The sequence below is a fragment of the Netta rufina genome, assembly GCF_964035555.1.
Source record: "Netta rufina genome assembly, chromosome: 2".
Classification (NCBI taxonomy): domain Eukaryota; kingdom Metazoa; phylum Chordata; class Aves; order Anseriformes; family Anatidae; genus Netta; species Netta rufina.
This window is the reverse complement of record NC_140124.1, coordinates 26,077,404-26,101,106: the sequence shown is the minus strand read 5'-3', so window position 1 is coordinate 26,101,106 and position 23,703 is coordinate 26,077,404. Positions and strand designations below refer to the sequence as shown.

Here is a 23,703-nt window from a genome sequence, read left to right as displayed (position 1 = left end):
CTTCTCTGGGCACCCTGTGCCAGGGCCTCACCATCCTCATTGTGGAGAATTTCCTCCTAACATCTAATCTAAATCTCCCCTCTTTTAGTTTAAAACCATTACCACTTGTCCTATCACTACACCCCCTGACACAGAGTCCCTCCCCAGCATTTCTGTAGCCCCCTTTTGGTACTGGCAGGCCATTATAAGGTCTGCCCAGAGCCTTCTCTTCTCCAGGCTGAAGAACCCCAACTCCCTCAGCCTGTCTTCATAGCAGAGGTGCTCCAGTCTCTTAATCATCCTCATGGCCTTCCTCTGGACTCATCCTAACAGGTCCATGCCCTTCCTGTGCTGGGTGCCCCAGGGCTGAAGGCAGCACTCCAGCTGGGGTCTCAGGAGAGCAGAGCAGAGGGGCAGAATCCCCTCCTTCGCCCTGCTGGCCACGCTGCTTTTGATGCAGCCCAGCAAACAGTTGGTTTTCAGGGCTGTAAGCACACATTGCCAGCTCACATTGAGCTTCTCATCCACCAACACCCCCAGGTCCTTCTCCTCAGGGCTGCTCTCAATGCCTTTGTTGCCCAGCCTGTATTTGTGCTTGGGATTGCCCCAGCCCAGGTGCAGGACCTTGCACTTGGCCTTGTTGAACCTCATGAGGTATGCATGGGCCCATTTTGTGTTGATACATCCTGAAATAATCTGAAGAGTCTAGTTAAGTTTGTCACGTCTGTGTTGTAAAAAAATGCAATTAAAAATATTTTAGCTTTTTAAAAGTTGCTTTGGTAACACACATTGTGTTTCATTAATGATTCAAACACGATGTATTTTGAAATAGTTTGTTGTGAAATCCAAATCTGTGTGGACACAGCTTCTGTATCTTATCTCCCAAAAAAGATGATACGTGATAGAGAGGCAGGCATAAAGGGCATATCTTCCACAAGTGAGACATTTAAGGCTTCCACAGGTTTTAGTAGAAATGATTTCCTTTACCTTTAGCCATGTGACTGTTACCTTGTGTTTACTCAGAGAGCTGTCTAACACCCTTTTACTGTGAGCAGAGAGAGGAAGACTAGGCATTTACGGAGTGCTGCTCACCTGGTTCTCCACATGAAATGAATCCCCTCCAACATGTTTACAGGGGGCCTCTCTGCTTTCCTTGTCTCTAGAGGAATCTAAGTGATTTAATCAGAAGAAGACATCCCACCTCCCTGCTCTGCTCACTTCCTCTGCTCCCCAGCTTGTTAGATTTTCCCCGACATGAACTCTACAGCTGATTATGTGCACACAACTCATTTCAGCTTTCAGACATCATTCTACACAGCAGGAGATCACTCCCAGGTCTCTCCCGTATTTCCCAAAGGCAAAGAGCTCAGGGGAAATTGTAACAGACGGAAGAGCAGCAGGGGGTTTCCAGCATTGCTGCAGCTGCTCGGCCAGCCAAGGGGGTGCTGGGGAGGGGCTGCTTGGGGGCTGACAGTGCCGAGGGGCAGATCCTGGGCTGGAGGGGTTATGCTGAGGAGGTAAGCTGGAGGTAAGCTGCTGAGACAGCCAGGCTTTTCTCTCAGTCAAGGGGGACCTGATGGGCAGAAACTTCAAGGGAGATTTACTCCCCCAGGCATCCAGAGAGTAGAGTTTTGTGCTTGGAGTAGTGACCGGAGGCTCCTTGTCTAAAGAACACAGAGAAATAGCCACTTTTTAGGGAAGACATCCCAATCACAAAGTTTTATACTCCTTTCATAGGAATTACTACCTCCATGTAACTGTTTTCCTGCCCTGACTATGCAGACTGCCTAGGTGGTGTGATACCAGCAAAGAAAGTGATAAAAGCACCACTCACTTCAAGAGGAGACAGGGAACTACTTGAAAGAGATCTACTGAGAGTTACTACACAGGCAAAGCTCATCGACCTGAGCTGAAAAAAATTAGAAGCTGGGAAAGAGACTTGGGGGATTAATCCAAATTGCCCCTCGTTTTCTTATGCTTCCTTAAGCCCCTGGCTACAGCCGCTGCTGGCTGTCGAGACAGACACTTGGCACATTATGACCAGCTCTGATGTCTACTCTTCATCTCCCCTGTGGATATCCACATTTTTTCAGATGAATGGCACCCACTTTTGGGACACTACAGGCAGTAAGTAGTATGTGCTTTTTCAAATTTAACTGCGGTGTCAATAACTAAATGAAAAATAACATGCCAAAGAAGTGGTGCTGCAGCAGGCTGCGATATTGAAGCCTTTTTACTCTAGTGAACAATATGCTCCCAATTGGTCACAGTATGTTTATTTTTTAACATATATAAACATATACACCCTGCAAGGCGTGCACCCCCAAAGCTCTGCAAGAGCAGCCTGCTGCGTGGGGACCCCGGAGGAGAGCAAGGGGAGAAAGATGCTGGTGGGAGTGGGGTGAGCATCACCCTTTGGGGGAAAATGGGAGGTGGGGTCACTTTTGGGGGGAAACTGAGACCTGGAGTCACTTTAGGGGGGAAAATGAGACGTGGGTGCTCAGGGATCCCCGCGAGGACCGAGGGCAGAGGCTCCCCACCCGGGGCAGCGCCGCGCTGCGAGGGGCGGCCCGGGGCGGAGCGGGGCAGCCAGGCCCGTCCCGTCCCGTCCCGGGGCGGAGCAGAGCGGGGCTGGGAGGTGGCCGGGGCTCGGGGCTCGGGGCTCAGGGCTCAGGGCTCGGGGAACGGCCATGGGGAAGCTGCTGGCGGTGGCTGTGCTCGGGATGGCGGCGGCCCTGGCGGCGGAGCGGCTGCTGGCCTTTCGGTGAGGGCCGGGCGGGGGCGCGGGGGGCGGCCCCGCAGCGGGGGCACCGGGAGCGGGGCTGAAGGGAAGGGAGCCCCCGCGATGTTTTCCTCTGGTTTTGACACAGCCCCTGCGTGGGTGAGGTCTCCTCTGACCTCTGCGGACCGCTGTGGTCCTGAGGTTGGAGTTGGGTGGTCTTAGAGGCCCCTTCCAGCCCATTGTGTCTATGCTGCTATGCCCTCCAGCTCTCTGAGCCGTACGCCTGCAGTAATTGCCGCTAATTGCAGAAGGAGGTGAGCACTGCCTGCAGCCAGCCCCCCAAAACTCAGGACCCCCCAGGCACAGGTGTGCGTGCACCTTGCGCTACGTCCACAACTGCTGGCACCGTGCAGTGACCGTGGGGATGCCCCGCTCCCGGCCCCAAGAACAAATGCAATATTGGGAATTGGGTAGAGCCGTCTCTCCTGCTAAAAGCAGGGTCCCCCATCATCTGTAGCGCTCGGTGGGTTTTCCTACAAGTGGTGTTTTCAGCCCTAAGACAGGCAGGGAGCTGCGGCTGCTGATAACGGCGTGCCCTGCAACCGTGGAGGCACAGCCCTCAGAGGAGAGCTGTGGGAATCCCAAATTCCCCTGCTGCCCACCCCCACCCAGAAGGCAGGAATCCAGCAAAGCCTTTTTGCACTTCGGGTGCCTTGGGTATATTGTGTGTACATGGTGTGACACCAAAATCCCTGAAATGCTCAAAAGATAAGGCTTGGAGAACTGCTACAAGTCCTACAGACCTAATTCTTCTTAAACCGGGTTTGTTTATGCATCTGTTGTGTTGCTGATAGCTGCAGACTGGTCTTGAGTAAGACTCGCGCAGCGGGAAAGAAATTCTTGTGTGTTACTGACTGAACTGACACGGATTCTGCTGTCGACGACTTGGAGTTGCTAATTCTTCCTTGAAGAAAGTCCTTACCAAATTTATAAAACCCGAGCATGATTTATACTGTGTTACTGGTTTCCTCAGAAGAATACACATATATGACATTGGCCATATATACATGAACACAGTGTTCCTATATGTACGTATATACGGGCATATATGGATTTTATATATGTGAACAATATCTATACGACCAGTATCTATTGTTCATATATGTACACAGCGTTATTATTTGATAACACTCTGTGCTGATACAGCCCTCAGCTTGCGTCCTGCTCAATGCAGTAGCATGCTTGCAGGAAGATGCTGGCGGTTTGGAGAGAACTGGGAGCAAAACCAGCAATTGGAGGTGATTTTCAGTCCTGTCAGGAAGAGGAAAGTTCTGGGACTGCTTAGTCGAGAGAAGAGGAGAAGTGAAAGAGAGAGAGGGCTTTGAATATGTAACAGGCTGCTGCCCAAGGAGGGGGAATGCCCGCTGTGTGCGTCTCACAAAGCGGGACAGGAGGTGGAGGACTGGAACTGGAACAAGGAGGTGGCTGGGGAGAGGTGCCAAGCACTGGGGTGGCACCAGCTGGCAGAACTCCTGCTTTTCTTGAAGCTGCATCCCCCCCCAGTCTGCACGTCCGATGTGTTTTTGGAAGGCCAGCTCGCTATCTAGGCCATCTGGCTTAGTAGCCGGGGCTGCCCGAGCTAGATAAACTGACACATTTTGAAAAAGCCTCTGTGTGTGCTGTAGGCTTGTGACCAGCGTCCTTTCGAATTACTCTCATTCCAGTTCACAAAGTGTTTCCCTGGGAATGCCGTCGGGATATCATCAGCTCTGCCTGGCTGCTGGCTGCAGTCCTGCTGTGCTTTGGGTGCTGCGGGGCTCGCAGACCGCTTGGGGAAAACTCTTGCAAATGGGAAAGGGAAAAGTTCCAGGCAAGCAGCAGTGCAAATGATCAGTCCAAGGCAGGGAGGGCTGTGCAGGGGACACCAGGGGCAAACGTGGCTAGATTTTGCTGTGGGATGTTTGCATTCAGAATGTCCTGTGCTTGCAGCAAGTACATCCTCAACAGGACCGCAGAGTAGGCATGCAAAGAAGGGTGCATTATTAGATGTTAGCCTAAAAGGTTTTTAAGATGAAGGGACAGGGAAATGATTCTTGAGAATCCTACTTCCAACTCCCACTTGTTAGGACATGAGCAGTCCTGCCTTGCAACAGCACTGCTGCTGCTTTTGGATGTAGAATAAGAAATGGAGCAAGTAGCTGCTGGTGGCCTGGCCACCAGACGTAGCTGGAGGTTGGGGTAGAAGGTTGCCCTCTCCTCGTCTGAAACACTGATCCTAACTGCAGGCTGCTGCCGTGCTTAGGTGGCGGAAACTTGAAGAAAGCGTGGCTGACCCTTGAGTTATTTTGTCATTTTAGCTGTGGTGGGTGGCACAAGCTCCTGAAAGCTTGTGAAACTCCTGAAGTGGGTCAAGCTCCTGGAGATACTCCGTTCAGGAGAATCATTTCATCTCTGGATGCCTGTAACCACGGTGGTGGTTTGGAGCAATTGTTGTCAGGTCTGGGTTTTGCTTATTCAGTAATTTACATCTGATTCATCACTGAGATATGGCAGGCAATAAACTAAAGACACACAAGGAGTGTTGCTTTTTTTAGAAGTGGCTGTGTGCTGTCAACCTACCCTTTTCTCTTGCAGGAACAGACTCAATGCTGCACGGGAAATCGACCCCGTAACCCTCCCGAATTGCCAGCTCATAAAAGGGATTGGTATGTATTCAGAAACGCCGAGTCTACTGCTTTTGTCTGGTTTTATTCTGAAGCAGGTTGTGAAAGCCAGCTTCTCAGCCTGATCCTGAAAGTGCATTTGACTTTCAGACACACTTTGCTGCTTGGGCTTTCAAGCTAGGGAGAAGCCACAGGGAGAAAATTATACTGAAAATTAGTTTGTTTGGCATCCTACTTTCTGTCATCGGTATTTAAAGCTTCTGTTCCTTTTTTTAATTTATTTGGATAACAAGTACCTTGCATACGCGGCTCCTCTGCTAAGTCACTGAGTTTATTTGGCATTCGGATGAGGGGGAGCTGGCTGGTGGGGCAGGTGCCTTCAGGTGGCTGTCAGCTGGTGACAGCTTTAAGATGGGCCATGCTGCGAGGGTGGAAGCCTTCAAACAACACCACAGGCATGTGGTGGAGGAGCTGCCCACCAGCTCCATGCCACCCCCTGGCTCAGCTCCTTGTTTTGGGGACTTTTAGAAGAGGATTGGTACGGCTCAGTGCAAACGGCAGAGCTCAGCGCAGTCGCACAAAGTGGCTGTGTGGTTTCAAAGACCAAGGGGTCATATTTGTCATCTTAGTCTGGTTTGTGAAGAGGTTCAACAGAGCAGCTGGAATGTTGACTTTGTCCTTCAGGTCACGTGTTTAACACATGGGAATGCTTCTAACTTTTTTTTCCTTCTCCCTTTTGGACAACCCGAGTATAAAACTGACAACTTTAAACACGCCGTCCATCTCCCTTCCCCCCAGATTCTACTTTTTGAACTTAACAGAGCCTAAATGGCTTCTTTTTCCCCCTTCCTTACTATTTTCAGAAATGTCTTACATTCTGTTGAAATTTCCGTATATTTTGCATGGGTAATAAAGTCTTTGGATGAAGCTTAAGAGCCTCACCTTTCAGCTTGCTGAGTCACTGTGTTGATTTTGTCAGTCTTGCTTCTTCCTCACGTCAGGAACATCTTTGTAAAGTCACATTACTGCAACGAGTGAGTGTATACAGAGTTCCTTTGCCTGGGGTTACATGCAGAAGAAATCCTTAGAAATTGCAATTGAAAAAAACTTTCCAACTCTTCAAGACTGAGCTGTAATTTACTCAAACAAGACTCAGGATAGTGCTTGTTTGATGGTGATCTGTATATACATCACTTCTGAGTAATTATTTTAAGTACATCACTATCTCTATTTTACAAGACCTTTGCAAAATGCTCTGTTGAGGAAAGAAATAGAGCTGGAAATCACAGCCGTTGTTCAGTTTAATTTCCAAACAATATCTCATTTTTGGTGCCTGACATTTACATGGGGATTAGGTGAATTCTGAGAACCCAGCCCTCCTTGGAGGCTGCAGCAGATCAATTTACAGATCTCCATTTCTGCTTCTCCCCGGGCTCCTAAAACACCAGCCCTTCACACGGAGCTGTGTGCCACGCCTTGGCTCCACTCTGTCGTTTGCTGCTCTGAGAAAAATCAAAAGACAAAGCTAGCTTGGCAGGTCCGGTATGGTGGAAATAGAAACAACAAAGGGTTGCTGCAGATTTACAGGTTTGCATGTCCATGCAAACATCTTCGGTAATTCATTTCATGTGACTGGGAGGGCTGAATTACTCAGGGACACTGAGGAGCCCTAGCATCAAGATGCTGCACAGGTAGCACTATTCGAACCAGGGCTTTTGCCCAGATCTGTAAGTTTGCTCACGTGGGTGGCTTTGTTTAAGTTGTCTTTGTACCTCTGCATCTTGGTCCTCCCGGGCCTTTTTCCTTTAAAATTCTATGATACATTGAATAAACAGTCTGTCTTTATTTTATTCTTTAAAATAGTCCTCGTGGCCTCTTATTTGGGACATAGGTAATGAGCTGGGTCAGCTCTGAGCAAAACAATTGTCAACTATCCACCCTGTGCATAGAAACAGAGGCATCTGGTGCAGTCTATCGTAATTACTTGAAAAGCAATGTGTCAGTAGAAAGGGAAGCAATGAAAAAATTCTCTAGTGGACCCTTTTATTTCTGCACAACTTCATCCTGCTTTCTCTCTCTTTTTTAAGACTTCGATCTGTTCAGCTTTTCAAATATTGTGCAATCTAAGCAAAGATGCAAACATTGAGCAAAGAAACAAAAAAACAACCTTGTAGCTCATCCTAAATCTCATTCACAAATACGCAGAAAGGGATGGATTTGTTGAATAAACACTGTCTTCTGAATTTTATGGGTGTCTAATCATGTTGCTGGTTTATAGTAAGCTAACCATATGCCCTGAAGTAATTCCTGAAGTTCAAGAAGTGACTGCATAAATTGCTGGAGAAACGTGCATTTTGGAAGGATTCCTGGGACGCAGGCATGCTAGTTGCTTCCTCTGGGACACAACACTCATTTTTTGTTAGATGCCTCAGCAAAACACTGCGTACTGAGATAAAGAACAGAATAAATCGTGCTTCTAGGATAGACAGCAACTTTTCCTGGAATCTTGATTAAAAAAAACCCAAAACCCTACCTATTCTGATATTCTGGTGGACAAGCCCTCGGCGTGGCACAGTTGCCCAGCTGTGTTGCCCAAACTCCATCTGTTTTTGCCACCTAACAAGTCAGTTCCTCTCCCTTCTGCCGCAGGTGCCGGTGAGGGCAGAGCCCTCCCATCACATCCTCCCGGGGCCCCCGCAGCTCCGTCTCCCTCTCCAGCTCCTGCAGGATGCTGCTGAGCGAGCTTTTTCCTGCTTTTCCAACCGTGCTCTCCCTCTGCCACACGTGCCAGGAGCCCAGGAGCGCCCAGAATTTGCTTTGCTCTGCAGTTCCTAGGCGGCAGTGAGTGCTTCTGCAATTTGTAAGCAGCGGGGCAGCGCTCTCTCTTTGCTCCTCTCCCGTCCCAAATTTGTGCTTTTTAACCATCCGCTGCCAGTGGTCTCTCTTCTCTTCTTCAGAGGAAGTAAATTACACCTCACACTATTTGCTGGCTCACCAGCGTGGTCTGCCAGCAAATGCTGTCTGTCTAGCTCATGTCACCACGAGCCTCTTGACATTTATCCATGTTATCTTTGCAGCAATCCCAGCAAGTGGGGAATTGCCACCAGCCCCGTTTTATAAATGGGTCCAGGCTTGTGGAGCCCAAGAGCTGGGGCAAAGAAAAGGAGCTTGTTGCTTAAACCAGCACGTCAGTAGAGCTGAAAATTCAGAATTTTAGTTGGGAAATGCAGGCTCTAAACATCTCTGTGCCCGCTGCCTCCAAAGTCCCATTGTGTCACCAACCCTGGTGTCTTGCTCCGCTGCAGGCAGCCCCAGGATGTGGTTTGGGAAGTCACCAGGCTGGGGTGGCCCCGGTGTGCCGGGATAATGTGGGGCAGGGGAGGTGTGATGGTGTGACCCACGGGGTGCAGCTGATTTGGTGAGAGCACTGAAAGGAGGGGATGGCAAACGTGCTCCTGAGTCAGACTAAAGCTCAGTGGAGAGCACTTGATCAAAGCCTGAAATTGCTGTAGTGCTCTTACTGAAGGGCTTTTATTTTATTTTTTTTCTTAGCAGGGAAAAATATTGCAGGGGCTGCAGGAACTGGCGATACTGGAAGCAATTACCCAGTTAAAATATGGTCTGATTATTCAAGTCCACAGCTGTTAGAGCAGGTTCTCAGCCAGTTGAGAGCTTTAACTAAATATTTGGCTGTTCATCTTAACGAAGGGTCCCAGCCCAGCCACAAGGATCGGCGTGCACAATTCGCTTTCACCAGAAAGTGGCATTCGTGTGAGCTGGGATTGCGCTAAATGGAAGTTGTGTGTTTTTTTTTCAGCGGAGAATGTTTAGGTTGTTTTATCTCTTTCTTGCAGAAAGGGGCTCGGAAGACATCGACATCCTTCCTAATGGCCTGGCTTTCATCAGCTCTGTAAGTGCCCGCGCTCCCTCTCTGCACAGGGGCTGTCTGCAGAGGGAAGAGGTGAAACCCGCAGCATGGGCTCCTCTTCTGCCCGCCTGGCTGGCTCCTTGGGATCAGCCTGGTCTTGAGTCGGCTTCACCACCCTTTCCTTCTGCTTGAGCAAGTACCTTTCTCAACACAGAAGTGCTGGTGGCGGCTCTCACACCTGTATCCCACTGCACTTGTGTAACCTTGAGTTTCTTTCGTGCTGCTTGCTTGAAATGTTGAAATGCCAACCTCCCCCTTGTTGAAAAGGTGTGTCAGCTCCCCGTCATCTTTAAAAAGTCCACACGAAACACAGATTTCGTGTGCTGATTTTGTTGTTCCTGATTGTTTCTTCTGGCCTCTAGGCTATAGTTTCTCAAGCTTTTCTTCGGAATCAGGAGGCCTAGGGATTATTTTCTAAAACAAAAGCCATTTAGTTTTGAATTATGTGCTCTGGGGACACGCAGAGAACAATATCATTGCAAAATGCATGGCAGAAATTGTGAGCTGCCACAGCACTGCCACGCACCACGGCTTTAGTTCGTTTCTGCTGGATGCGTTTGGCCGCACTGGGTGCCTCTGTCCCCGGTGCTGTGCTTGGTGCTGGCTGATGGGAACACTTGAGGTCTGGCACAGCCTTTGGGCACCGTGGTGGGGCTGGTGGCACCTCGGTGGTGGCAGGAGGACACGGGGAGCTGGGAGGAGAGGCAGGGAGAAGGCTGTCCCAGCCAGGATGGGTGCCACCACAGTGGTAGAAGCTGGTGCCTTGTCCCCAGCAGCGTGGATCCCTCGGCCCTGTGACTTCAGGGTGCATGGGGGGAGCAGAAGGCAAGGCTGATGCACGCTTGCAAAGCCTGAACAAGGCTGCAGTGTTTTCAGCCTTGCGGTGCTCCTGTTACTTTTCATCCAGAAACAACTTCTTATATTTTGATTTTACAGGGCTTGAAGTACCCAGGACTAAAGAGCTTCGCGCCAGACAAACCAGGTGAAATATTTTTGATGGATTTGAATGAAGAGAAGCCCAGAGCAGTTGAACTGAGGATCAGCCGTGGGTTTGACCTGGCATCGTTTAACCCTCATGGGATCAGCACTTACATAGACAAAGGTAAAGAGAGTTTTAACCTGGTAAGATATTAAATCTCAGCCTAAAGGGCAACAGGAATCCCTCTGGAGTCTTGCATTGGAGTCCCAATAGCCTGCGTGCACTTGGCTGGGGAGAAAAAGGTTTCCAGCCATTTGGTCTTTTTGGGTTCTTTTCTAGAGGTCGGCTGCTGAAGCAACCACCTTTGCATGTGGTCTCAGTCTGTCTGAGACAGAAAGCTGCCCTGTATATTGAAAGGGAAGAAAGCATGAGAGATGTTTGAAGAGTTGAAAGCCACACAAGGTTTATTTTGCCAGTTTACATCTGTCTCACCCTCGGGTTCAAGGGCTTTCAGGAGACACATGTTTCATGGACTAGCAGTGAGCAGACAAGAGGCAGTGAGTGCTCTCCAGTGACAGGCCGTGGCCACCACTAAAAGATCCTTACACTCTTCATCCTCTCTTTTTCCTCGTCCTTTCACTGAGGCTTTTAGCAAGGCAATAATAGTCCAGCAAATGCTAAGAGAAAGAGACTCATTCCTGCAGCTTCACCTGCATCCGAAGGCAGGTACCCTTTTAGAGAAGCGCTACTGGAGATGTTGGTTGGCAGATAATTTAGGGTCTCACCAGCAGAGACTGCAGCTTTACAGGGAGTACAAGAGAAGGCTTGAGGGCAGTTTTCTCAGGTGACATAAATAAACCAAAGTGCTCAAATTTGCTAGGGTTCCAGCCCTCCTTCCCAGCAAGCTGTGGCTATTTCATATACCTGGTCACTGTAGGGCATCAGATTGCAAAAGCCAGTGGTCTGGGCACAGAAATGGTGCCCTTACTTCATTTCTCCATTGGTAAAAAATGTAAAAATCTAGTTTATATGGCTGTGCTCCACAGGGTGAGCCCAGTCAAAGCGTAGCTGGAGATGTGGATCCAGTTGCAGAGGCATCCCGTATTGCTTTGTTACTCGTCATTCTGCTTCTGAAGAGCCAGGGGGGAAAAGCACCAAAACCAAACCCAAAGTGTCCCATGCTAGTGTTGCAGCGATCTAGTGAAATTCATCCTTTCTCCATTTTCTCCTTTTAAGATGACACCGTGTACCTTTTTGTTGTGAATCACCCGCACCAGAAGAGCACAGTAGAAGTGTTTAAATTTGTAGAAGATGACAATTCTCTTGTGCATCTGAAAACCATTCGGCATGACCTTCTGATAAGGTACTGGAGCCAAATGCAGTCTTCCCCAGAAGAACAGTAAAATCCAATGTAGGATGATTTTGGTATTAGAGCCTTATTAATACGAAATATTTTCTCTCTAATCAGCTTTCTGGTTTCTCTTATTGATTACTTCTTATCCTTACCATTATAAACTGTGTTCCTCAGTCTCTTCTATAATGAGATTTTTAATAGTTGTACCACTAAATCACTAGTCAGCTCCACTGCAACTGATGCCAGTGAATTAGCTTGGTTTGGCACTCACTTCATCTCTCATGTAACCCAGTCTCAGCTGATTGCAGATATCAATCTTCAGATACTTTATTAGTCTGAATTTGCGGTGTTGTAAAAATAAGCATGCTTTTAGCTATTTCTTTTTTCATTTTTGCATGCAGAGTTTTCTTGGTCTGCACTAATGCAAATTGACTGTAAGATAAAGGTAGCCTGAAAGATAAAGTTGTCACAACTCCTACTGTTTTTTTTTTTCTGGTTTCCAGCTGAATGTAATAAAAAGAGAAAAATTTCTATGGGCTTGTAGACAGGTAGCCAGATCTCCAGTTTATGTCCTGCCATCCTGGTCAGGTTTCAGCACTGCATAGTGCTGGACCTGTTTACCTTTCCCTCTCCCTCTCCCTCTTTTCATTTTCTCATTTTCCCTCTTTTTTTTCTTTTTTTTTTTTTTTTTTTTTTCAGTGTGAATGATATAGTGGCTATGGGGCCAGACAGCTTCTATGCCACCAACGATCACTACTTCTCCGACTTCATCTTGATGTTCTTGGAGATGTTCTTGGGTTTAACCTGGTCAAACGTTGTTTACTACAGTCCAAAAGAAGTTAAAGAAGTAGCAGCTGACTTTTATTCAGCCAATGGAATTAACATTTCACCTGATAAAAAGTAAGTTTCTCCTTGCCTCAGATTTTGTTCAGTCAGACACAAGAATCCTGAAATCCTACTCTGGGCACACAGGAGCTCTGTGGTCAGTGGCTAAACCGGCTCATATAAGGCAAGGTGCCACCTGCAAAACATAAGCGATGCAGAGGGTTGGTAGAACAGAAGCCAAATGTCTTTAACTGCAGGCAGTGTTTCCTGCTCTGCGTGGTGGTTTGTGTACAACTGGAGCAAAAGCTGTTCCGTTTTAACCAGCTGATACAGAAGGTTGTGCATCTTGCTTGCAAGGATCAATGGGGCAGAATTTCTGAAAGCGAGGAAATGCTCTACAGTCCTCAAGTTTGTACCCCTGTGCTAGCCAGTCGTCTGGCTTAGACAGGTGGCCTTAAATTAAAAAAAAAAATAGATCTGGGGATATGACAAACCAAGGCCTGGTTCAGTGTCATAATGGAAGAATTGGCACAGTGTGAAGCTCCATTAGTGTCTCAGCAGGCTGGCTTTGGTTCAGTGCCCTCTGGCCTGCTTGAAATTTCTATTACTATGCGAGGACTGTGAGCTGGCATTCCTTGCAGGAAGAGCCGGGTTTACACGTGAGGAACTGACTGTTCTTGGGGGTCTGCTTACTCGTGCACATTGCTAAGAGGTGCTTTCTTTTGAAGGTACATCTATGTTGCAGATATATTAGATCATAAAGTCCATGTTATGGAAAAGCATGCTAATTGGAATTTAACCCATGTGAAGGTAAGGTGCTGCTGTTCCCCAAAAAGGGCTACGTGCAGGTTTCAGACAGATTAGTCCCCGTGAGGCTTCACCCCTCAGCCTGCTCACATGTGAATATTTGATCTGGAACAGCTCCTGCCGTGGGTTGGTGCCCCACTGCAGAGCTGCAGGTCTTCACCAGCAGGTCCCACCAGCAGCAGAGAGGGATCCTGAGCGCTGCTGGAGCCATGGTGGAAGGCTGCCTTGGGCAGCGTGGGTTAATCCACCAAGCACAAATAAAACCAACATGAGCATGGCTTGAAGGCAGCTGAAGGGGGAAGCCCAGAGCAGCGAGCAGGCTCCCAGCTCGGAGGAGGGGATAAAATACACTGGGTGGGGGGAGATGGCCCTAGGGGAGGAGAGAATGAAAAGAAATCGGGTTATGTGCAATGAGAGTCGTGGATAAGCCTATTGATAATGACTGCAAATAAGACAGGTTTATACTTTGCTTCCAGGACTTCTGATAGATTTACTGTCTCTCTTTTTCTTGCTTTCTCTCTGTGTTGGTTAGACGCTGCAGCTGGACACGCTCCTTGATAACTTGTCTGTCGACCCTGACACTGGGGACATCTGGACAGGCTGTCATCCCAATGGGATGAAGCTGTTCTACAGTGATCCAGAAAATCTTCCTGCCTCTGAGGTGCCTTTTGGGAGATGTCACTGGTCTCTGGGCTATGTCTGTGCCAGAAAGTGGCATTGTCCAAATCATCCTGGTTTAACTTAACATAGAAACAGTGCCTGCCCGGCCTCTCTGAAGGCAAAGACCACGCTGGCTCCCAGCTGAGAGCTTCTGCCCTCACATGGGAAACCTGAGCAGCACTCGCTCAGTTTACAAAACACCAATTCAGACCCTTTGGAGACAACAGAATAATTTCCACTTAGCAGTTCAGTCCGTCTGGACTCCTTAGGCTGCTTTCTGTGCAGCTGTGGCGGCGCAATCAGGTTTTGATGAACTGTGTTAATTACTGAGCCAGCACCTCTTTGCCAAACGAAAGCACTGACTGAGTGCAGAGCAGGGCCAGAAGCGTTCTCTCTGGAACGATTTGTCTGTGCAAGCGCTGCTCATCAGCAGGTGACACTGCAGTCCTCCTTCCCTCTGCACCCAGCGAGGCCCTGCAGTGGGGCACGAGGTGCTGATGGCCAGACGTTTGGTTTTAGAGCTGTCTGAAGCTCCCCGTAAGACACTTGTCAGAATTATCCCATTCGGTAGCAGCAGATTTAGGATAGTGGGCAGGTGTTCATTCTATCTGGAAAAAAAACACAGGGCGAAACTGCTGCAGTACGCAGCAGCTGATCCAGCTAATTCATTTAAATTAAGGTCCCTCTGCCCTCGGGGGGGATTTCCACCCACAGCACTCTCAGTAGACGTCTCCCCCTCCTCCGGCAGGTCCTGCGCATCCAGAACATCCTCTCGGAGGAGCCGGCGGTGACGCGCGTGTATGCGGACGATGGCTCCGTGCTGCAGGGCAGCTCGGTGGCGTCCGTCCACAGTGGAAAGCTGCTCATCGGCACCGTCTTCCACAGAGCCCTGTACTGTGAGCTATAGCTGGTCCCGGGTAAGAGCTGCGGCAGGGGGAAGGATTTTATTTCCTCGTGGACTCACCTAGTTTGTGCTAGATTTCCTAAGGATGAGACTGTTCCAATAAACGTTAACCAGAGCCATGGAAATGCATTGTAGCCTTCCTCTCCAGACTGAGAGATTTACCTAGCGGTAAAGGAAGCGGAACTGAAGGTGAGAAACCAGCTTCTCTTTAGAGTGGAGTGCCTGACGACAGTAACAGAGGGTAAAGCAGAAGTTCGGATGACAAATGACTGAAACCGTCAGACTCCGAATTGTCTGTTGTGACTGGACTTCTGGGTTTTGTCTGAGAAAATTGGTTTTGTTAATGAGAATTACTAACGACCAGTCTGGTGTGCTTTCTTGGCACTGACCCTGGCCTTTCCTAGGGACTGTGCTAGGGGTTCTTTTTCTAAGCCTTCCTAATCCGGGCTTTCCCTAACACTTCAGAAATCAGTGGAAGGAGAATAAACGATATTTTAGGCTCAATTCTTCCCTCTTCCCCTTTTAAACCATTTCCTAACATTACTTCACTTTCATGAGTCTTAATCCTGCTGAGAAAAGAGGGGGCATCACTCTGGAGTGGTTTCTTACTGAGCCTTCTGGAGGGGGCTTAAAGAAGGCTGTTTTTTCCTTAATGAGCAGGAAACCAGTCCCAGAGACCTCCAGTGAAAAGCGCAGTAGCTGTTATTGTCCGTCACAGCACAGGGAGCCTTTGAGGGCGCTTTGCCACAGTGACTGGCACCCGAAGTGGCTCCTGCCTGTCCTGTGCTGAGCTCCAGGCGGTGCGGAGCTGATTTCGGTGCGTGCTGGGCCCCCATTTCACAGTCACCCATCGGCACGTACCAGCAGCGTTGTACCCTGCCATTGAAGGACCTAGCTGGGTTTTCATCCACTGATATTTTTAGGGTGCTGGTTGCTCATCCTTTTCAATAAACAGAGTTAAGTGTCCTCTGAAGCTGGAAGTCACTTCTGTGCTTTGCAGCGCACGCTGCAGGACGCTGCTCCTGCCAAGCTGCCATCTGAACCACCGCTTGCCTGCCTGCCCCTGAGCGAGCTCTGCTTGCCTTAGCTTGCCTTTGCTCACAGTCTCCTGGCGCACAGACTGTGCCCACGGATCCTCTCCAGCAATGCCCGGCCCTAACCCAGGGAGCCAAGTGCTGCCCAGGGGCTGCTGTCTGCCTGTGGAGGCTTCGGTAAACCAGGGACTCATCCAGCTGCAGCAGGGGTTCAAGTGGTTTGCTCACCACAGCATGCAGACGGCTGATCAAGTGCCCCTCTACTGCACAGAACGGGCCCCAGATGAGGACAGCTTCTGTCTCGCTCTTTGCAGGACTCGGCTTTAGCACCAGCCAGCAGCACCACGTGCTCAGCAATGCCGTTTACCGCAGCTCTGCCTTTGCTGTGCCTTCCTTTGCGATTGCTCTCCCCGCAGGATATTTTCAGTTTCCCTGGGAAGCGGCGTGCTTTCCTGCAGGGACCTGCGGCCCCTTCCAGCGCTGAGGAACACACGGTGTTCCCGAAGCAAAGCAGCAGGACTGATCCGAAGGAAGGGCGCACAATAAAGAGAGGCTGGGCTATTAACTCACTAGTGATTAGCCACCAGCATCCTGAGCTAACTTTAAAATAATTACTTTGTTTGTGTCACTCTTTGTTCTCAAGTTTGAAGCAGTGGTGGTAACAGAGCTGAAACACCGACTAGTCACTGTTTTGGGACTACATTTATGCTAACTCTAACGACCCCAAACCCAACCCTGCAGGCTCAGGCTGCAGGCTCAGGATGCTGCTGAGCAGATGCAAGTTTTGGACTTAGAGCCTCAGTGCTGTAACGCACCTATTTTAACTAAGTTCATCTGGTTCATGGGTTGGGGATGCTTTTATCTTCCTGCAGGTGGTGGCTGTATCAGCAGAAGGAAACATTTGTGATTTAGCCACGGGGAAACCCAGCCTGGGTTAGGAGGCTTCCCATCAGATTAAGGGCTGAGTACTTGGCCTAGATTCAGCCAGATGTAAATCCCAGGGACTGGAGTCACTAGACAGATTGGACAGTCAGTGCCCTCCTAATTTAATGCTTTAATAAAATAGAATAAATAAAATAACAGACTTGTTACCATGTCCAGCAGATGAGCTGTACTTTGGCTATGTAGAACGTCCACTACAGCCAACCTACACTTGAGAATAACACGTTCAGTGCACCAAAACTAACGCAGGTTTAAAGACAAACATCGGCCAGCATCAGTGTGAAGGCAGCCTATTTGTATGTCCACCTGCAAGACTGGATGTACATTTCATCTGCATATTCAGAAAAAAAGGCCGTTACCTTTCCCTACCCTATTTTTTAAACCTAATTTAACATAATTACAGACTGTACACGATCCAAGCTGATGCCTGGGAACCACAGCCCTCTGGCCAGGAGCTGGGATTAAAGCGATCTTCGGCAGCGAGCAAAAGGGAGGAAGGAGCGAGTGGGGCAAGGCTCCCCCCGCTGCCAACCCGGCACGTGTAGCAGCAGCTGCCCCCCATGCCTATCAGTGATTGTGTCCCAAAACAGCCAACAGCTGGGCAGGGAAGTGAGGACTCGGCACAGATTCTAATAAAGATTCAGGATTTCTCATTTTATTGCATTCGTTGTCTAACAACAATAATACTCATTGGCAAGAAATTTATTTACACTAACAAATTAACTTCAAACCACGAGGCTTTGTTGTTGGTATTTAAACTGTAAGAAAACAAAGGGCCACCATGATGTTTTGTTTTGATGTCTCCAAATAACGAAATATTAAAGAAAATTGTTTTCGGGGAAAACTCAACAATCTATAGAAGTTCGTATTAACCAAGCACAAGGGAACAAGCTCAGACATGGCACTACTGCGTCTTTCATGCAGATGATTAGACACCAAGATGTACAAACAAAAAGTTCAGGATCAACATGCACTTCGTATACATTTAACCTCTTTAAAAAACAACAGAAAAAGGAAAAAATCTGAAGCGCAACCACCTCTTCAACCATAGAAAAGGAAACAACGTAAGAAGCCAATTTTTACAGTGAGCACAGTGCATTTTAGACCCACCTCTGTCAAACCATCTCCTCACGCCTGCGGCAGAAGCACCGGTCCCACCGCCCCTTAGGGACAGAAAACGCGCTTTGTAATGAGGGATTGGAGGGCTCAGTGTCACGGTGGTGGTGTCACAGCTCTGAAAAGTCACAGTCCTACGGGTGGAGAAGCTACAGTGAGACACGCGGAGGAGGTCAACGAAAGGGACCGTGCCATCCCGCTGTCAACTGCGATGCCTGGGCACGTCACGGTGGGGGTCACGCACAGCCCCGCTCAGAAACGAGCTGCCGAAAGTGCGCCAACAGAACCCAAAGTCAGGTTTAGAAAATACAAAAACGGGTTTTTCTTCCCAGAATAGTAACACGGACACATCAGTCCTGCCAAGCTCCCCCTCCCCACAAAACCACCCCGAGGCCAACACATGGGAAGACCTCCGGAGGAGCACCGTGGGGATGGTTTTAACAGAACTCCAAAATCTCTCCATCTGCAAAATACTGGAGACCCTACAAAAAACACAAGGGAAGCTCAGGGCGAGGGCTTCACTCCTCCACATCTCCCCCAGCCCCACGGCTCCCAGGCAGCCGCTGCCGACCTCCATGCAGCGGGGCCTGCATGGATAGTGATGGAAGGACTTGTGCCTACACACACAACCCCACGTGCACCTATTTCAAGAGGAATCAAGCCACAAACAACCCGAACGTTTCATTTCTAGAAAGACCAATTAATTTCCTTATTTTCAGCCACTACCAAAACGAAACTGAAGCCAAACTGTTCAACTCCTCCGTGCACTTTGCCCAACTCACCTGATAAGGACTTACAAGTTAATTAAGCATGTGCCTGCTTCTTTCAAACGCTTATTTATTTATTTATTTTCAGCGTTTTGGCCCACGGCACAGGTTTCCTGAGGTTTTACAGTGAGGGAGAGCATGGAATGAGGGAACTGCAACCAAAAGGGTCAGCCCCTCCGCCACTGGGTTTGATGATACCGCAGGGGAAGTGGCCACACCTAAAAAGAGCCATGGTCGGGTTTTGTTTTTCCTCTGTAAACACATGGCTAAACAATTAACACACGACTTCATTCCTGCAAGCTTCCCTTAATTTTCAGCACTGATAAACAGTACGGGCTGCACTGCAGGGTCTTTAAGGAGCCACGCCTGTGTGCAAAGACTTCGTTCTGGTTCTCAGTGACGCGATGGTGCCCACAGTGGCACTTCTTGGCCATGCACAACTAAGTAATGATCCTTCTCCTTCCTACTGTACAACTGGCTTCTGCACTAGTAACAAGTGGCATTTCTTTCCCTGGCTTTACATGGAGCTGAATGAACTCTCCAAAATCGCTACACAACATCGCCCACTCCTTGTTTGCCAGCACGTGAGCCAGAAGGTGGAGGGGTAGCAGCTCAGGAGGCTCCTTTCCAAAGCTCCCCATCCAGCTAACTCCCTTCTGCACTGCGGGCTGTGCCAGCTCCCTGCCAGGCTCTGTCCATGCACGTTTGCAGACCATCAAGGTGCAGCAAGGTAAGCACAGCCAGAGCTCACAGAGGTGGCCTCACCTTGCAGAATCCAACTTCTCCGGGCAGCTGCGTCACCCCCCTGGGCAGCTGACCCAGGGACGCGGCTAACGCCAAGCTGCCTGCACAGCTCTCTGAAGTCAGCACATCCAGAGCGGCTCTAACTCCAGAAATAAACAGGCAAAAGTAGGCTACAGTTACATCTGCAGGTGGTACGCCCAAAGAAAAACTCTTTCCAGTCATTTAGCGTGGAGCATTTGTCTCTTCTTATTACACACACACACAAACCATTAGGCTGACTTAGCACTGGTGTACAGGAAATTAAGTTGACAGTGATGAGACATCCTCATCTTCTGCTTCGTGTATGTCATTACACAACACAAGGGGAGGGAATGCAATGCAACTTTAAAGATCCTAGAGAACAGGAATACAAGTTTCAAACTGCACCGGTGTTCATGTCTGTAATCTGGTGACATTTCTGTATGTCCCCAAAATGTTACCATACTTAATAAAAGGAACTGCATAAATCTATTAGCACAGAAAGAGGAACAAACTCTTGACGTTGCTTGGTTTGTTTTTTATGTGTTGATCAATACGCATTTATGGTTTTATTTTAAATTAAAGCTACTGCTTTTTAAGTTAGATTTTTTGTTTTTTTTAATCAGAGACTAGCAAAGTGAAATTAGCACAAAGCAATAAAACCCACCGAATACCTAAAGGACTTAAGTCAAATTAGTTATTCTGCAGAGTAAGAGCTTGATTTACAAAGAAATTAATGAGAGACTGTTCTAGGCAGCAAGAGGGAAAACTCAAAGTGTGTAATGCTGAGCAGTCTGCTCAGGTTCCTAGGAAAACAGAGAACACAGAACAGGAACACCACCACAGATTACTGCATACAACCACTTAAACATTATAATGTAAACATAATTTAAAATCATCAAATGCATTTTATCAACATTGTATTTAAAATATTAAATTTCCAGTTTCTTCCAGATAACTTCTCTTGAATATAAATTCAAAACCTCCTAAAATAACAGAATGTGAGTTTTATGAGGCTATTAAACATCTGTATATTTTTTCTCCAGCGAAGAGTGCAGAAAGATTCATTTCAACGTGGAATTCTTGTTAGCAGGTATATTTTTTTGCCAGTGGTTTATCTCAAGAAAAATATCACAAGCCTTTAGAAATATTATGAAGTATCTCTTACGGTAATTTCATTTTTGTATTTGAATAGAGCATACATCAGAAACTTGTAGAAATTGGATTTGGAAGGAAAAATAAAGCTAAGACTAAATAGATCTGTTGTGTATTAGTTTTGAATGAACTAGGCTCTGTCAGTTGACAGAGCATTTTACACATCATAGAAATTATTATGATCAAAGGCATTTAACTCTAAACATTGCACCCCAACTGTTTCAAATCTGAACTTCAGAGAACTCGACAGACGCAGATCTGAATGTCATAAAGTATAGAGCAGAAGAGAAGCCAAACTAAACAAACATTTTCTTCCAAAGAATTCAGTGTTGGCATTTTTTAGGCCAGCAATTGTAATGCTCAAATTTGTAAGTGTGCATCGACGTCTTAAACAATTCACATGTTAACATGACTAACTAGATGGAGACTGCAACTTGCAGGATGCACAAAAGGAAAGTGATGCTTTTCAAATACAGACACTGCTGCATCCTTAGCTTTGACTAAGAGCAGTAATATAACACATATAACACCTTCAGCTTCTTGCTGTAGATATTTGCCGGTTGTCTTTCCATTCCTTTCAAGAAATACTGAATATTTTAATGCTGCTCTTAAGAGGCAGTAACATTATCCACTGCTTGTGTCATAGTCAAAACTACTCAGCAGGCTTCGCCAATGGACTCACAGACTGGGATAATAGAAACCTCTGACATATGTAACAAGACCACTGTTAAACCATCCAAATACTCTACAGTCTACGCTTCAAAATTCTTGTTTCATTAGGGATATTCTTTAAACACATTAATAAAAACAGTTAATACATGGCAGCTTTGGATTTAGTAACCTTCACCTCCAGGGCAGCATTGATCCTAACAGAAATGTACTGAATTTAATTTTAGCCAGAATCCCTCTTCTTCCTCTTCTTAAAGTGCACTTCTGTAAAAACTGAAAGTCTTTAGCAGACTCTGAAAATGTTTCCAATGACAGCTTCATAACAGCACAGCACAAAACTTACACTTCCAATACTTATTGGAGAATGCATCTGATAATGTGGTGTTTTTCTTGGAAAAAAATAAAAAACAAAACAAAATAAGCCCAGTTTCCTGTTCAAAATACATGAAAAAGAAAGCGGAGTGTGCTATAAGAAAGTTGCCTACACACTGGGAGCACAAAGAAATTTATACAGATCTATATGCTGTGCTCTAGTTAGAAATTCATCCTTGCTCAGATACCTAAAGGATAAATGTTATCCTCAGATTTCTGTGTAAACCCACATAATCATTTAAGGCTTTGCCTCCTTCCTGGATTAACTATTGTACAGTTAACAGAAAGAGTTTCACCTCCTGTCTTTTACCCAGGGGGGATGTCAACTCTCCTGTCTTTATCTCCAGTGTATATTAAGAAGTCACTGAACAGTTGTGTTTCCAGAGCAGCGTCGCTTCAAGGTACTGATGCAAGCTGAAACTTACTCCAGTAGACGGAACTGAGTATCCAAACCCAGCAGAGAAGCTGAAGTTCAGTCAGAAAGTCAGGTCAGCTCCTACCAGGCAGAGGATGACTCCTTGTACCCAGCTGAAGAAGCGTTCACTGATCGCTTTGACTGGCCATCCTGGTCAGAAGAGGGGAAGCAGTGGACCATGCTCCTCAGCATCATGCTGGTTATTGAAGTGACCAAACACACAGAGCTCAATAGAAAAGAGTAGTTTGGAAGGAAACACCGCCACACGAATATGGAATCTGTTAGTTGTCCACAACAACAAAACGAACCGAGGGGCTGGGGCTGTTTAACATGGCAACAACAACGCGCGTGAGCTGGATATGGGGGAAAATAAAACTACACGATATAAAGTTCCCTAGTCGTCCTATTTATAGCCCCGTTTCTCTGTGCACACTCATGTAATGGATGCAAGAAAGCTGGAGGGGCAACAGAGCGGATAGGAGTTTCTCTTCCCCCGAAGTGCCTCCAGGTTACTAACTCAGCAGCACTTCTGCTCATCACTGCTCATTAGTGCCCTCTGTTGCATCTGATGAACACTTGTCTGTTTTCTTCGATTTCCTCTGCAGTTGCTCTTGTTCCTTCTTCCGAAGCTTTTCCCTTTGCTTTTCCATTTTCTCTTGAGCTTTGCGAGCTTTCTCCAGGGATGCTTTCATTTCCTTTAGCTTTTTTTTAATGATTGCTCTGTCCTGGGAAGATGTCATACCAAGAGCCTGAGATGGGGAAAACAAAATTAAAAAAGAAAGATATATTCATATTGCTTAATTTATCACCAAATTTATCATATTCTAATAATAAATCTTCTCAGGTAGAAGACTGCCACAACTAAGCAAATTTGAGATACAGTCAGATACATTACTGAAGTGAAAGTAATAACTTTTTACACCTGTACTACTTTCCATGCTTTCCACTTGTACAATATTAAAAAATTAGATCTCATTGTAACCAAAATTCTGTTACACTCATTCCTTTGATCAAACGAGACAAAGAAATATTAAAGCTTTTGCCTGAAGCCATCAAAGTCTATGCAGAACAAGATTTCCCAATTCTCATGGCTATGTCTTAGTCAGAAGTTCTCTTGCTGCCTTCTAAAAACCCTGGAGTTAGTGAAATTTCAGAAACACCAAACTTTGACTCTCAGATATGCTGAGCCTCCCACAACTCCTTCCTACAGTTATTCCAGACAACACTAAGCTCATATTTTCACTACAAGAACCAATGCATACTTTATACATCAGAACTGTATTTAGCTCCAAGAGAGTACAACTGGTACCTAGCGTTTGCCTCCAGTATCACAGTAAAACATTTTACAGTTGCTACTCCTGATGCATTTCTATTCACAATCTTCTCTGAATTGCCTTTTTGTAGAACAGAGCTGGATGAGAAATACACGCATGCAAATACCACTTATACATGCTACCGTATGATTCGTGCATGCAAGTTTGGGTACATGACACGCACCCAGAGTTTTCACACAGCAAATGCCCCCTGTTTCTGGAGCTTCTGAACCTACGTGCACATGGGAATTTCTCCAAGTGCTGCTGCAGCTTTCTACTCCTTGTTTATTATTCTAGTCTATCACCACTCCACAGATGGGGTCCTCTGCTTTCTGGATTCTTCCTTTTCTCTGAATTCTTGCTTCCTTTAAGATTATCTCCAGTGACAACAAATAAT

General features: G+C 47.1%; 2 protein-coding genes across 2 annotated transcripts in view; one reads left to right on the top strand and one right to left on the bottom strand.

Annotated features, from left to right (window-relative positions):
- Positions 1–2,611: 2,611 nt before the first annotated feature.
- LOC311206640 (serum paraoxonase/arylesterase 2) lies at positions 2,612–15,265 on the top strand. The gene is made up of 9 exons (XM_084282149.1): positions 2,612–2,743; positions 5,336–5,406; positions 9,219–9,274; positions 10,229–10,394; positions 11,448–11,574; positions 12,265–12,465; positions 13,119–13,200; positions 13,730–13,858; positions 14,606–15,265. Exons 1-9 carry the CDS (start codon positions 2,670–2,672, stop codon positions 14,762–14,764), a joined length of 1,065 nt encoding a protein of 354 aa, XP_084138275.1. The 5' UTR covers positions 2,612–2,669; the 3' UTR covers positions 14,765–15,265.
- A 146-nt stretch (positions 15,266–15,411) lies between these two features.
- The window catches only part of PPP1R9A (protein phosphatase 1 regulatory subunit 9A), a 152,278-nt gene continuing 143,986 nt past the window's right edge, over positions 15,412–23,703 (bottom strand). The window contains exon 19 of the mRNA XM_084282148.1: positions 15,412–22,742. Coding sequence (XP_084138274.1) covers positions 22,530–22,742 — 213 coding nt within the window. The 3' untranslated portion in view covers positions 15,412–22,529. The remainder of the gene's footprint in view (positions 22,743–23,703) is intronic.

Bases quoted from the DNA above. Each gene is read 5' to 3' on its own strand.
- LOC311206640 (XM_084282149.1), top strand. From the start codon at position 2,670: ATGGGGAAGCTGCTGGCGGTGGCTGTGCTCGGGATGGCGGCGGCCCTG. The intron at 10,395-11,447 runs GTAAAGAGAGTT...TCTCCTTTTAAG, and splicing joins CAGCACTTACATAGACAAAG to ATGACACCGTGTACCTTTTT. The intron at 13,201-13,729 runs GTAAGGTGCTGC...TGTGTTGGTTAG, and splicing joins GGAATTTAACCCATGTGAAG to ACGCTGCAGCTGGACACGCT.